This window comes from Mytilus edulis, chromosome 8 (genome assembly GCF_963676685.1).
Source record: "Mytilus edulis chromosome 8, xbMytEdul2.2, whole genome shotgun sequence".
Taxonomy (NCBI): Eukaryota; Metazoa; Mollusca; class Bivalvia; order Mytilida; family Mytilidae; genus Mytilus; species Mytilus edulis.
The window spans coordinates 59787313-59804086 of NC_092351.1; the positions used below are offsets into that span (position 1 = coordinate 59787313).

A 16774-nucleotide genomic window follows, 5' to 3' on the forward strand; every position below is an offset into this window, starting at 1 on the left:
GCAAGGGAACAGAATTACCCCTTCTTATGTAGCGTTTACAGAAGACGGAGAACGTCTAATAGGTGACGCCGCCAAAAACCAACTGACGTCTAATCCGGAAAATACGATATTTGACGTAAAACGTCTGATTGTCGGGAATGGGATGCACAAGGATAATAGTTACGCTGAACGGTGCCCACTGGTCACCCTATAAATAGTACTCTTCTGTGTAGTAATATTGTAGTTCTAAAAATAGAAAACTAAAAATAGACAATTCTTCTTTCTATTTAGCAATACACCATAGATCTAGAACCTGTCACCGTCTGTATTATCTGTAAGTAAAATTAACATACCGAGCAATTGAATACAACGAGTAACACAAACTTAAGTTTAATTAAGTCATTCAAAGCAAAATATTCGTTTCATCTATTTTGTATGATTTGTCATTTGTGGTGACACGTTCTTTTAAATGTTCGAATCACAGACTAGAAGGAAATCTTCTTTTTTGAATTTTGAATATTGAATTTGATTACATGTGGCCATCTTAAACAGAAATGGGATTTGTTAACCTCTGTTGGACTTTATATGCTAGAATGGGGTAACTTCTGGTCACCTTATTCATATACTGGATTTGGTGACCTCTGGTCACCTTATGTAAATATTGGATTTGGTGACCTCTGGTCACCTTATGTTAATAATAGATTTGGTGACCTCTGGTCACCTTATGTTATTATTGGATTTGGTTACCTCTGGTCACCTGATGGAGATTTCAGATTTGGTCATCTCTGGTAATTAACATCAACCTCTGTTGGACTTTATATGCTAGAATGGGGTAACTTCTGGTCACCTTATTCATATACTGGATTTGGTGACCTCTGGTCACCTTATGTAAATATTGGATTTGGTGACCTCTGGTCACCTTATGTTAATATTAGATTTGGTGACCTCTGGTCACCTTATGTTATTATTGGATTTGGTTACCTCTGGTCACCTGATGCAGATTTCAGATTTGGTCATCTCTGGTAATTAACATTTACATACAACTAGTTGATGTTTTTCATATCATTTGTAGAAAGTTTGAGACAATCAAAGGAAGAGAAAAAAGAAGAAGAACAGGTTTGATATACATTATGGGTTCAACAAGAATATAGAACATTATTACATTAAGTTTAATATATCGATAAAACTTTACACAATGAACATTATCTTTCACGATCATCTACAAACAAATCTAAGAAAAATCCTTGATCTTTCAAATATTGCCAAGAGCATGGACAGTTGATAATTTAGTCAATATTTCTACTTATCCTCATCAGATACTTTTGGATAAATAAAATTGAATTTATTAATACAATTATCAAATGTTTATCTTCTTTTTTCAGAAGTCCTCAGAAAATGTAGATGAGAGTGGTATGTATCCATTTTATTTATTGTATGAAACCTTTGATATGATGGAAACATACACTATGTTTATATAATGCTGCAACTATTTTCTTTTTGAACTGAATACTTGCAATCGTTTCTAGTAAAATGGCCACTTAGGCTTGATTGAACAAATCATTTTTTGTTTCTTGATTACCTTACACAAATATTTAATTTGATTACATGTGGTCACCTTAACCAGAAATGGGATTTGATAACCTCTGGTGGCCTTAACATGCTAGAATGGGGTAACTTCTGGTCACCTTATTCATATATTGGATTTGGTGACCTCTGGTCACCTTTTGTGAATATTGGATTTGGTGACCTCTGGTAATATTAGATTAAGTTACCTCTGGTCACCTTATTCATATATTAGATTTGGTGACCTCTGGTCCCCTTATGTTAATATTGGATTTGGTTATCTCTGGTCACCTTATGTTTATATCGGATTTGGTTATCTCTGGTCACCTTACGTTTAAATTGGATTTGGTTACCTCTGGTCACTTTATGTTAATATAAAATTTGGTGACCTCTGGTCACCTTATGTTAATATTGGATTTGGTTACCTCTGGTCACCTGATGCAGATTTCAGATTTGGTTATCTCTGGTTATTAACATTTACATACAACTAGTTGATGTTTTTCATATCATTTGTAGAAAGTTGAGACAATGAAAGAAAAAGAAAAAAGAAGAAGAACAGGTTTGATATACATTATGGGTTCAACAAGAATATAGAATATTATTACATTAAGTTTGATATACCGATAAAACTTTAAACAATGAACATTATCTTTCATGATCATCTACAAACAAATCTAAGAAAAATACTTGATCTTTCAAACATTGCCAAGAGCATTGACAGTTGATGATTAAGTAAAATAATACTGATCCTCATAAGATACTTTTGGATAAATAAAATTGAATTTACTAATACAATTATCATATATTTATCTTATTTTTTTAGAAGTTTTCAGAAAATGTAGATGAGAGTGGTATGTATGCATTTAATTTATTGTGTCAAACCTTTAATATTATTGAAACATACATTATGTTTATATAATGCTGCAACTATTATTCTTTTTGAACTTAAAATGGCCACTTAGGCTTGATTGAACATATCATTTTTTGTTTCTTGATTACCTTACATAAATATTTAATTTGATTACATGTGGTCATCTTAATCAGAAATGGGATTTGTTAACCTCTGGTGGCCTTAACATGCTAGAATGGGGTAACTTCTTGTCACCTTATTCATATATTGGATTTGATGACCTCTGGTCACCTTATGTAAATATTGGATTTGTTGACCTCTGGTCACTTTATGTTAATATTAGATTTGGTGACCTCTGGCCACCTTATGTTAATATTGGATTTGGTTACCTCTGGTTACCTTATGCTGATTTCAGATTTGGTTACCTCTGGTCATCAAAACATAAGTCATGTTATGTTTTTTATCATTTGTAGGAAATGTAAGACAATCGAAGAGAGGAAAAAAAGAACAAGAACAGGTTTGATATGCATAACTGGTTCAGCAAGACTATAGAATTTTATTACATATTACATTTAAAATATTAATAGCACTCAACAGAATGAACATTGTCTATCCTGATCTTTTAAAAAACGAATCTTAGAAAATCATTGACCTTGCAAACATTGCCAAGAGCATTGACAGTTGATAATTTAGATAATTTTTATTTATTAGTACTCAGAAAATGTAGATGAAAGTAGTATGTATGCATTTAATTTGTTATATATTATTCTTATATATGATGGATAAGTACATCAAGTGTGTATGATACTGAAACTATTATTCTATTTGAACTTAAAACTTGTTATCGATAGCTGTAAAATGGCTACATCGGTTTGATTGAAAAGTTCATTTTTTTTTTTGGTATATTTAATTGGCTACATGTGGTCAACTTTACCAGATATGGTATTTGAGTACCCTTGGTTACCTAAAGCAGATATTGTATTTAGTTATCTTTGGTCATTTTCTGTTGTTATTTGAATTCTCGTGGCACCTTTTGCAGATTTCGGATTTTGTTATTCACTGGTCAATAAAATTTACAAAAATTGGTCATATGTAATCTTAGATGTATGATTGTTTTATTGGTTGTTGTTGGCTTTGAACTAGTGAGTACTCTCAGATCTGTACAAATGGTCTTTTTGTTGTTGGGATGTATAAGTGCCGAGCCACTTTCACTCTTTTTTGTTAGATGTTTTTCTATTTGCATCCAGGGACCTATATTAACTGTTAATATAGGCCCCTGTTGTATCCATCTTTTGAGTTAAACCTTTTCCAACTGATTTTTATAGTTCGTTCTTATGTTGTACTATTACACCACTGTCCCAGGTTAGGGAAGGGTTGGGATCCCACTAACATGTTTAACCTGACACATTATGTATGTATGTGCCTGTCCCAAGTCAGGATCCTGCAATTCAATGGTTGTCGCTTGCTGCTGTATTACATATTTGTTTTTCGTTCATTTATATGGACATCAATTAGTCCGTTAGTTTTCTCATTGGCAATTACACCACAATTTCTTTTTTAAATGTTGAGTTTTTTTTATCATTTGTAGAAGATGTAAGAAATTTGAAGAGGGTGAAAAAAGAAGAACAGGTTTGTATATATCATTGGTTCAGCAAAAACAGAATACTATAACATTACATTTACTATATTAGTAACACTGAACAGAAAGAATGAACATTATCTTCCATGATCATTTAAAAATAAATCTTAGTAAATAATTGAAATTGCTTACGTTGTCAAGAGCATTTACAATCGAAATTAAGTCAATTTATACGTATCTTCATTAGGATAAATCAGTTGATTTCCTATACGATTATTTAATATTTAACTTCTTTTTTCAAAAAGAAGTCAAAAGAAAATGTAGATGAAAGTGGTAGGTATTCATTTTATCATTTTTTTTTTAAATATGATGGAAAGGTTCATTAAGTCTATAAGATACTGAAACTAAATTTCCATTTAAACTTAAAACTTGTTATCGATAGCTTTAAAATCGCTACTTAGGTTTGATTGAAAAAAAATCTTTTTCTTCATATATCTGGTCACCTTATGCAGATATTGGATTTGAGGACCTCTGGTCACCTTATGAAGATATTAAATTTGGTTATCTCTGGTCACCTTATGCAGATATTGGATTTTGGGGACCTCTGGTCACCTTATGAAGATACTGGATTTTGTTAAATCTGGTCACCTTATGCAGATATTGGAATTGGGGACCTCTGGTCACCTTATGAAGATATTGGATTTGGTTAAATCTGGTCATCTTATGCAGATATTGGATTTTGGAACCTCTGGTCACCTTATGCAGATATTGGATTTGGGGACCTCTGGTCACCTTATGCAGATATTCGATTTGGGGACCTTTGGTGACCCTATGAAGAAATTGGATTTGTTATATATCTTGTCACCTTATGCAGATACTGGATTTGAGGACCTCTGGTCACCTTATGAAGATATTAAATTTGGTTACCTCTGGTCACCTTATGCTGATATTGGATTTGGTTATATTTGGTCACCTTATGCAGATATTAAATTTGGGGACCTCTGGTCACCTTATGCAGATATTGAATTTGGGGACCTCTGGTCACCTTATGAAGATATTTGATTTGGGGACCTCTGGTCACCTTATGCAGATATTGAATTTGGGAACCTCTTGTCACCTTATGCAGATATTTGATTTGTGGACCTCTGGTCACCCTATGAGGAAATTGGATTTGTTAAATATCTGGTCATCTTATGTAGATATTTGATATGAGGACCTCTGGTCACCAAATGCAGCTATTGGATTTGGGGACCTGTGGTCACGATATGCAGATATTGGATTTGGGGACCTCTGATCACCTTATGCAGATATTGAATTTGGGGACCGCTGGTCAGCCTATGAAGAAATTGGATTTGTTAAATATCTGGTCACCTTATGCATATATTGGATTTGAGGACCTCTGGTCACCTTATGAAGATATTAAATTTGGTTACCTCTGGTCACCTTATGCAGATATTGGATTTGGTTATATCTGGTCACCTTATGCAGATATTGGATTTGGTTACCTCTGGTCACCTTATGCAGATTTCGAATTTGGTTACCTCTGGTCATCAAAACATAAGTCATGTTATGTTTTTTATCATTTGTAGGAAATGTAAGACAATCGAAGAGAAGGAAAAAAGGACAAGAACAGGTTTGATATGCATTACTGGTTCAGCAAGACTATAGAATTTTATTGTATATTAGTGAATACACTTGATTCTCAAAGAAAACAGTTTATGCTGGTTTAAACACATAAATTGATGATCGGGTTTTTTTTTAAAAGCATTCATAGAGTAGTAGGTAAGGAATGGTAAATGGGTCGAAAGGAACAATCAAACTGAAATTTGGAGAACAATCTGACAAAGCTGGGCAAAAAAAAAAAAAAAAAACCCCACCAAAAACCAGGGTGGTCTCAGGTTATCTAGAATGGTTAGCAGATCCAGCTCATTATGTGGTGCCCATAATATTGTTCATGCTTGAGTTTAGGATCCCTTGGTATATTACTGTATCATTAGAAATCATATGTCTACTGTGAATCATATACATGTGGCTTTGCCAATCTGTAAGACATTTTTTTAAGTTGTAAGAACTTTCATAACGGTGCTTAATATGTCTTATTACATATATTTATTAGCTTAACTGCAGGAAAAATCACAACTGTATCTCACTTCATTTTCAGGTGATGTTGACTATCAAGTACAATCCTTAAATACTTTAACCGAGGATCTTGTCGATAACGAAGCAACCAAAAAGGCAGTATGCCGAAAAATGAAAGGGACAGCTGCCCAAAAAAAGGGTGACACTGAAAAAGCTAAGTAAGTGTTTGAGGGGAATTCAATTATTCAGATTTTATGAACATTGGATCTATAATGGCTACAAAAGCAATCGCCTTCTTGACATCTTTATTACATACTAAGAGTATGGAATAAAATACACAATAGAAAATACAAACATTTAGATTAACATGAAATATATAAAACATACATTTTCCAAATACCATGATCATTATGTATTCATCTTCTAAACAATGAATTATGAACTGAGTATTCTCATCTATTCAATTAATTGCTTATCTGTTTCAATAATTATTCTAGACTAAATTTGTAACAAAATTCAGATCATAAATTCATAATCAAGTCTATAATGCAATCTATCTTTTTGCACTCGAGGTCTACAAATGTATAATTATATAGAATATGAATAAATGGGTTAACTGCGAATGGAAATGTGTAGTTATCATTTTAATATACAGAGAAATGATACATCATAAGTAATTGAAAAAAAAACATGATTCAAACACAAACATACTTCCAGCTGTTCAAAAATAGATTTTGTTTGAATATAACTATATGGACACGGAGAATATGTCAAAGAGACAACAACCTGACCGAAACGTAAAAAACCAACTCAAGGTTGTGCAAGTTTCATATTTCTCTGTGTACTAAATAATAAACTTATCAAAGCAAACTGACATGCAATCAATCATTTTAAAATTATTAGCATCGTTGGAATACTGACTATAAAATCATATACAATCTACTTCTTACTGGTCATAAACTTGAAACAATCCACACTACATTTTTATCGGAAAGCTAGGTAGAACAATTGACTTATAATTATTGATGTACAAATTACTTTTTAATTTGGCCTTACAATTCGACTTTGTCCTATGTTTTATTGTTGATATGCATAACATTGCTTTTCTCATTTATTTTTCAACGGTTTAACATGCTCTATTTTATTGTAGCTAGGAAACATTTAAAATTATTGAATACAATTTTTGTTATTAATGACATAAATTAAGCATTATAGTACCAACATATTAAAACATTTTAAAAAGAATATTTAAGTCAATAAAATAAAATGCATTCTTGTAAAGTCTTTTCTTTGTTTAGATTAAATGATTCTTATTAAAACTAGAAGAATTAAAACGGTGTCATTATATAAAATTATGTAGGTAAAGAAATGTCCTGTAATAATAAAATTGCTGTCTTAAATTATTTTTGCAGAGAAATTATTGGCCATGTTCTAGGCGAACTAAATAAAACAAATGTTAACAAGGCAATGCATGGGAAAGATTTTGAGGCCTTTTGGAAGACAACAGAGACAATGCTGCCAGGTAATGATTTATTAGACACATCACACGTATTATCTTAACTTAAAACATATTTGATCATTTGCTTAAAAAATATAACCTACTTGAGACAGCAAACAGACCTAGACCAATGTAATAATTAGCCAATGTATCTGCTTGACAAAATCTTCAGTAGGAATAAGTATTTGTTGTATCAAATTATATACATTTGGAAACATCAGTATCTTTGCAAAACATTTCAAGAGCAAACTGTATATGTCCTACTTTTAAAGCCTTTAGGCACCAATGTAACATATAAAATTTTTGAATGAATATCAAGAAAAAGCAGTTTTTCAAAATCAGTATAATATTTCATTATTTTTTTCATTGAAATGGTTTACGAATGGATCCTTTCTTTCTGTGGGTAGATTTGAAACTGCCATCCACATTAACTGTACTCCCCCGTTTTTTTTTCAGAACACACTTTCGGCTAACTGAATAGTCATGATCAGTTTTTGAACTTTTGGATTTTCTGATTGGAAACAGCGGTTGTTGCTTTCGCTTTCTTGTTGTTTTGGAAAAGTTGATTGTCTTACAAATATATAATGCCGTTGTGAGTGCTTGTAAAATAGTTTTCTTTTTTTTCACGTCAATTGTCTGAAAATTTTTATTGTTTACATATATATTGATTTCCTCAATTTTTCTTTTAATAGCCTGGTCGGTTGTTTCTTTGTCTTCCTTTAATTGTTGTCTTGTTTCATCAATTGAAGTAGACTCTATGTCAGGTGATGGAACTACCATTTTTGCCACCATCACACAAACACAATGTATACCATGGCTATTGGCAAAACATGTACATTTGAATGAGGTCAAATTAACAACTGGACAAAACCTCTACCTGGTTGTTATCTCTGTCATAAAAATATTGTTCTGCATTAAATACATTCATTGCTTCTGATCTGCGCTCTACAGTGGGGTCGATGTTCCTTTTAGAAGCAATCAAATCAGCTAAATGAACATGCTTACACATTCCTAAAAAATAGTAGAGAATGGAACATAAATAAATGCATTGTACCCTTATGGTTTACTTTCAATTGTACAAACTTTAAACAAAACCACCAATCAACATGCAGTAAAGATTTACTTAAATTGGATCGCATCGTTTTAGACAAGTTGATGAGGCAAATGATTATTTGCACTTGTATAACCTGATGACGGTTGATAACGTCTTGTTGGAAGACAACAAAACCGAGGAGACTCATAAAACCAAAAGACATTTACAACAACAGTAAAAAAACAATAATAAACAACACGAACTCCACTATAAACCTGAAGTAAAATTAGGTGCCCAAGAAGGGTAAGCATTTCCGCGACGATTTACGGCACCCGAAATTAATTATCTTGATTTCAACAATTCATACTTGATGGTGTACTTTTAAACATTGTTGAACTGACTTAAGATAATAAAAAAAAACTTACCTCTTGTTGTTGCAGCTGGACAGTTGCACACTACATTGACAATGTCCACATTATAAATCGTCCCAAATGCTGTCTGTGATGGAACAGTGCATACTGTGGAAGAAGTCCATTGCACAGTTTGGTCGAGTCCTGCCTTGAGCATATTCTCTGCTGTCAATTTACTTTTGTCTTCCCTTTGTCCTCCCATATTTTTCAGGCGACCAATATTTTCGAGTTCATCTAGATAGCTAAAATTACGATGTTTTTTATTTATTTTTGATTATGAAAACATAATTCAAAGATCTATTAATAAATTATTTCTTCAAAAATTGAATTTACAGTATTTAATACTCAATGTATTTGCATCTTAAATTGAAATGATCCTTCTAATTTCAGACGATTCAAGTGAACGATAAGAAGAACAGGATTGTGACAAATTTAAACTTACTTACTCATAAAACATAGTTACATTTCCATGGAGCAGAATAAGTAAGTCCTCTACTCTGCTATTGGCATACCCACCAAGGAAATGGTATTTCATGCCCAGGAAAAACCTGAAAACGACAAAATGTTAATGACTTTGAATTTATGATTTATGTTTGAATGTACAAATAGAAAGTACATAAAATTATAATGTGTATACATTTGAATGTTATAAGTAGCATTATATTTTTTCTTTTAAAGTTCTCATACACATCAGGTTTTGCTAGACTACATTTTTCATTTTGTCTGCTTTTATGTAATTATCGACTTGCATTGACGATTATGATATTTGTATTAAATTTGCATAACCCTATCATGAAAGAACGGCAATAATCTCTCCGTATAGTTAAAAAATGTATAGTTTATATCATTTTAAGTCTTTGGTTACCCACGAAGAAGTAGGATTTAGCCAAAGTGTTTATCCACAAAATAAAATATAGTTAGTTACTATTATCAAACAGATAATAATTAGATGATGCTTAAAATTTCGATCTAGTAATATATAAGGTGTATAGTAATACAATGCATTAATAACCTTTCAACTAAGTTATTTGTATCTTAATCTTCATAAAAAAATGTCTTCCATAGTTGGCCCATCGACATCCCCACTTGTCAGTACACCAGTTGTCTAACAAGTAGTCTGTTATTTGTTTGGAATGCATCTTCTCTTGCAACATTTGAACTTGTTGAGACAAGTCTTCTTTCTGATGAAAAATTATATTGACACATTTTTTTTGAGTATAGAAACAGAATTTATAGATTAAACACGCATGCATGTACTCATAAGCATTGTACATTTATAGGTAAGATCTTTAAATCGCATTAAGCAACTCTTTGTACTTTCTAAATTATTTTACTGATATAATTCAATAGAGATTCATTGCTATATGTTTTACTGTTTTTTTTTGTTTTTTTTTTTTTTTATCTTTTATCAACCAAAATTCATTGATTGTAATTTTTTATTATTATTATTGCGTTTTAATTCACTCATTATGAAAAATCTTGTTGATATGATTTATCATCTTTTGATATTTAAACAATTACAATATTGGAAAAAGAGAAAAAGATCCCACTAATGTCTCATTTCTACAGGGATTTTTCTTATAATATTAACATATCAATAACCAATCGTGTTTCATTGTGAGGCAACAAATTCGTGATTTATTTTTAAAAACAATGTTTCACATCCTCTGCATATAAGACTGTTGTAAAAAAAATATCAGATTCAGGTCCAGTTATACTATGTAAATTAACATTCACCTAGTACATATTTAATATTCGAATACATTATTTGAATTTGTCAGGACCAACTCAAAATTATTGACCAATTTAAAAATTATTCTATTTCACTGTGGTATCATAGGTTCATTATATTTTATTTGTCTTAACTAGCACGTTTGATTACCCTGGTATATATTTTCATAGTTCTGATATAGTCAATAACTTTTTTTTTGGTTTGTGCGTGCATGGGTCCTGATACACCAGATTCTTTTTTATTCAAAAATATGTACACAGCCTGTAAACCAAATCATTTATATTTAGTTCATGTCTTAAAGATTTCTTGCTAATAATAATTTAATATTGTCTTGAATATATCATGACTAATTATTTTTCAACAAGATAATATTTGATCTATGAGTATTAATGCGAAAGAGTTGATTTATTAAATCAAAACTGACCCCAGGCTTATAAACAAAAACAAGATATAAAATGTTAAATCCAATGCAATTAATACCTATTGATTCAATAGAGTGAAATTTCACAGAATAACTCTCATTTAATAACTGATTTTTTTCCCATAAAGGTAAAATGTATGATACATATATTGAATGATATAATACCTGTAAAACATGAAACCAGCAAAGTAAAACGGAGCTGTTTGGGAATACTTCATTAATTGCGCTGATTTCTTTGGTACCATAAAAGATCTAGTAAACAAAATGTAACACTGCAGTATCAACAATTTGTATCTTTATCTCATATTGGTTTTATTCTATAATACTATTTGTTAATTTGTAAATAATTATGTAAATTCTTATTTTTTTATATCAATTAGATTCTCAATTTTTGATTGAAAAGTTTGGAAACAAGCCCAACAAAGCTTTAATTATTATGTTATATGTAAACCTGACTATGAATTAATCTTACATGCTTTGGTTTTATGGCCTTCCATAGATCACTCTCAAAAGTTTTTAAGGAAATTGATGTTTTTGTAAGTTTCATTAGTCCATGAGATAAATATTATTATGCAAAATTATTTATCTAATATTCTTTGCCAAAATTCAACTTAAATTGTTGTTGACCTTAATTGTATTAATTTTGATATGCAGGAAAAAATGTTTCTTTAGATGAATCTTTCATTGCATTGTCTATTGGTCAATTGTCAAATAACTATCACTGCAAGAATATGTGAATAATGTCATAGTTTAACCTGTAATTTTTACAGACAAATTAATTAAAAGATATAATTGAATGGCTTTTATTTATCTTTTATATCCATATCAGATTTGATGTTGACTCCGAATATTGTAACTAATTGTAAACAAATAATAAGACGAAAATGAAAAGTGTTAATAAGCAATGTTATTATACTTCAAGAGTTTTTTTCCTATATAAAATACATGAAATAGTTGTGCTATTTCCTTCTAAAGACAATTTGCCAGTTAATAGTTTCAAAGACTATTTACCCGGTGAATAGTTTTGTAAGTAGATTTCCCGAACTTTTCTAACTTTCTTTTCATTGGTCAAAAATGACGTCATTTATCATTCGCGATTCTCTGAGTTTTTCCCATAGTCATGTAAAACACTGAAATATCGAAAACAGGAAGACGACATCAGACGATCAAAACATGGCAGAAACAAGCAGATTTGCATCTTTAGAACCTGATGATCTTAGTAAAATATTGAATGACAGAGATTCGAAAAATACTAAAAACGTAATAGGAGTATCAAAAAGGATAATAGGAGATTATTTGCTAGAAAAAGACGGTTTATATAAAACTATACAAGACTTAGACCAGGCCAACACAGAAGACGTCGTCAAAACACTCCGACAATTTTATGTTGAGGTCAGAAAAACAGATGGTACATTATATGCTAAAAAATCTTTGATTACATTAAGATTTGGCTTACAAAAACATTTCGCTGAAACAAGAAAACAAGACATAATCAACAATGAAGAGTATAAAGCTGCAAATGATATGTTCAAAGCTATGATGGTGGCGATGAAAAAAGAAGGGAAGGCCAATGTCAATCACAAAGAGCCTATTTGTCCTGAAGACTTACAGAAATTATATAAACATGAACAATTTTCCCTTAAGACTCCCGAGGCATTACAGAAGAGAGTGTTTTTTGAGTATTTGTATTACTTCTGTAATAGAGGCAGAGAGAATATAAGAGATGTACAAAGGGACGATTTCGAGTTAAAAAGAGATGCAAAAGGGCTGCGGTATGTCAGAGTTAAAGTTGTACGGCAAACCAAAAATCATAGAGGGGATGACTTTACAGATGTTGATGATAAAGACGGCAGGATGTATGAAATTCCAGGTAAATTATTTGTTGTTATAAATGTAATAGATAAATAGATTAAATACATGATGCTGAAACCATGTTTAAGAAGTTTACGTTGAATACATTCTATAATGAGTTTTGCACATATGAAGTTCACATACGCGTCGCCAGTAAAACTGCATTTGCGACCGTTAAATTGGCAATTGACAGTGACACAACTACAGTACTGTTATTCCTTAATTTTACCATTGTTCACTTGACTCACTGATGAGACACATTATTTACAAGCACATGTACATGTATCTTTTTCAATGAGTTACACCAGTTGACCAGAGGTCAATCAACTTAACTAACATCCTCAAACATTGGTTTTTACTATGATTAATAATGTAACGTACATCAGCATTGTGAGATAGGAAATTATGGGAAATTGTAAGTTGTTTATTTCTTAAAACTGTAATTAAAAAAAATCAAAACTCTCTCAAAAATTGCAGGAACAATGTATAAAAAATCTTATAAACACACCAAAAAAAGAATTTTTCTGGTAAACTTCAATTATGTATTAAAAGTGTCTATCCTTTTTTTTTCAGGAAGTGCTAATTGCCCTGTTATATCTTTCACCAAATATTTTAGTAAGCTGCATCCAGACAGGACAGAGTTTTGGCAGCGTCCAAAGCGTGCATCCAAAACTACAGAATCCGCCGATATATGGTATGACAATAGTCCAGTAGGAAAAAATACTCTTGGAAATCTAATGGCTAAAATAAGCGAAGAGTGTGATTTGTCTCGTAGGTACACAAATCATTGCATACGCAGTACATGCATAACTGTCTTGGACGAAGGGGGTATTGAAACTCGACACATTATGGGACTTAGCGGCCACAAGTCGGAATCAGCAGTAAAGTCCTACTGCAAGCGTCTGAGCAGTACTAAAAAACATGAAATGTCAAACATTCTAAGTGAAACTATTCAAAGTGCAACAAGTTTAAATGGTGAATTATCAGAAAAGAGAGTTAAAACTCAGGATACAACAACATCAATATGTGATAATAGCGTTGACTTACTTTCTAATGATATTGAATTTGATCAAATACTACAGGACATTTCAAGCTATGAGTCAAATCAGACAAACATTCAAAATATTATTCCTCCTTCATGTAGTTCAACAGTAGGTGTCAATAATAACTTCCGTTTCCCATTGTCTGGGTTTTCAATTCAAAACATTAACAATTCCAATATACATTTTCATTTTGAGAAGTGAGTAAATTCAGTTAGTCAGTAACTTTAGTGAGTCAATTAATGTTATTATTCGATATGTTTCTTGTTATATTTTGTTGAAAATACAGTCATTATTAAATCATACAATGCTGTTTACTATTTTATTTAAGATACCATATGAATCAGGAAACTAAATTGGTAAATATTGTCATGAATGGTCCTGGAATACTACTGTGGTTGTACTTGTACAATGTGCAAATAGTATGGTATAGATCTTCTAATTTACATTTGACAGAAGGTGTTTGAAGATTTCTTTGAAAGTTGTGTTGTTCAGTATAATAAAACACCTAATGACTGGGTGTGCGGGTAATAGCAAGTTTGTTGTCCCTTCGCATACCAACTATTGCCCTCGGCTTCGCCTCGAGCAATAGTTGGTATCTCAGGGACAACAAACTTGCTATTACCCTCACACCCAGTCAATAGGTGTATACTATTGAATTCGAAATATTGTCAACTTTGATACCCACAAACCTTGGACAGAAATCAAATCCCTGATTTTCAGCCGTAGTCTTCAGATATCTCAGAAATATTTTGACAACTTCACCAGTATCATCTGACAAGATACAGTACGAAAGAGGAGTGCCCCGGCCTTGCTGTTCATCTCTTGCAACAAGAGCATAGAATGAATAACCATAGGCAGTTAATCCTTAAACAAACAAAAAAATATGCTGTAAGTTTATTGTCACACAGTTCATTTTTTTTTACACGTGTTAATATTGTAAATTGAAATTTCCATGATTATATATAAGTATAATTATACCTTTATATGTAGCATCTAAAAACACCACATTTTCTGCTAGTTTCATCATTCTCTTTCTTTGTGCTTCATTCTGGTAAATGATTTCTAATGGATGTACTCCCCTACAATGTAAATGTTACATATTTAATGTCCAGAAGTATGAGTATATATTTTATGTTGAAATCATGTGCATTTAATGAAAGAGAAGACGACAAACTAGCTACATTGTACTCATATTAAATAACCTCAATGAAAACTGAAAAGACAAAAATGTAAAATCTATTGACAAAATATATGACTTGTGAACAAGTGTAGCACTAAAAACACTCAAAAGGATAAAAACCAAAAATACAAAGCATCTATTATAAGAAGTCAGATATACTACAGAAAACTCCTCTGTACAGCTCTCATTGAAACATTTTACGGACAAAATCATATACGAAATTGGACAGACGAGTACTATAAAAAAAATTCATTTGAACATAAGGCAATCCAGTCATGTCTGAAGAACAAAACTGGGTATCAATCAGTAATTTCAGAATTACTCTTTATCAGCATTATGCTTATATCAGTCATTAAAATTTACAAAAGTACATTATTATATAAGAATAATTACTCTTTCAATTCTTGGTAGAAAATTATCTTTTCCTTCAGTATGTGTGTGCATAACTCGTGTACAGCTACAGCATCATTCTGGTGAATTCTAAAACAAATGAGGAAATATAAAATTTAACCAACTTTTGTAGAAATATCATAGATCAATACAAGTACTGACATGTACAGAACCAATGTCAACAGTACATCTGTATAATTTGACCAGAAAACACCAAAGTTCATTTACTGTGTAAAGTGCATAATTACAATCAGATTGGTAAAAAGATTAAATGGTGAATAAAGGTCTAAATATCTATATAAAGTAATGATTTAAACAGACGACCATTGGGTTTGCATACAGTGCATCAGTTTAAATGACCGCAAACCAAAGTCTGTATCTATGAATGTCATAGAGGTAACCAACGTCAATTCCAGTGTAAGGTACTAAATACCAAATGCTCTTTACATTTAACTTTACCAAAGTATGTAGATGTAACAAGATGGAACCAAGGATATACTTTGTGTGAAGCTATCAATATTTTTAAATTGTCCAGATGTGACCAAAGTTGCGGTGAACAGTGGTAACCAAAGTCAATATATGTGTACGGTTTCAAAAGGAGTATAGATTATACACATATCTAAAATAGACATAGGAAACACAAGTATGTTTAAGGTAGCCCTAGTCAATATCTGTGTATCATTATATATATGTTTAAGGTGACCAGAGTAAACAAATTGGTGAAAAGTGATTATCAAATTCTGCAAACATTTAAGGGTACAAGTGGCGACCCAGGTCCATATCTGTGTTAATTAACCAGAGGTTACCAAAATCTTTATATTTTAAGTGTTATCAGAGGTAGCAAAGTCTTTGTCTGTGTACTTCAATATAAAGATTTGGTTCAAGTAATCAGAGGTAACTTAAGTCCGGGCAATGGTTATTTTTTGATGACTGGATACGTAGAGACAAAGCCTGTTTCTTTGGATTTTTGACAAGAACAAAGTAGTAAGTACATATTTTAAGTAAATCTTTTGATTATGTTTTGATACCTTTTATCCATTTTGTAACGTTGACATATATTCTTAATGTCAACTGGTGTCAGATAGTATCTGCTATCGTGCACATCAAAATGCCTTTGAACTCTAGCCCATTTCCATGCTTTGCACAATATTTCCATTGGTTTTTTC

General features: G+C 31.4%; 2 protein-coding genes across 2 annotated transcripts; one reads left to right on the forward strand and one right to left on the reverse strand.

The window, feature by feature from the left end:
* Positions 1-6343: 6343 nt before the first annotated feature.
* Positions 6344-16647, reverse strand: LOC139484239 (uncharacterized). Its single transcript, XM_071267974.1, has 7 exons — positions 16637-16647; positions 15612-15698; positions 15017-15117; positions 14728-14902; positions 9438-9539; positions 9007-9233; positions 6344-8559 (listed from the first exon to the last, which is right to left on the reverse strand). The coding sequence occupies exons 1-7, from the start codon at positions 16645-16647 to the stop codon at positions 8402-8404; spliced, it is 861 nt and encodes a 286-aa protein (XP_071124075.1). The 3' UTR covers positions 6344-8401.
* Positions 12230-14269, forward strand: LOC139485959 (zinc finger MYM-type protein 2-like). The gene is made up of 2 exons (XM_071270636.1): positions 12230-13014; positions 13569-14269. The coding sequence occupies exons 1-2, from the start codon at positions 12318-12320 to the stop codon at positions 14237-14239; spliced, it is 1368 nt and encodes a 455-aa protein (XP_071126737.1). The 5' UTR covers positions 12230-12317; the 3' UTR covers positions 14240-14269.
* Positions 16648-16774: the final 127 nt, after the last annotated feature.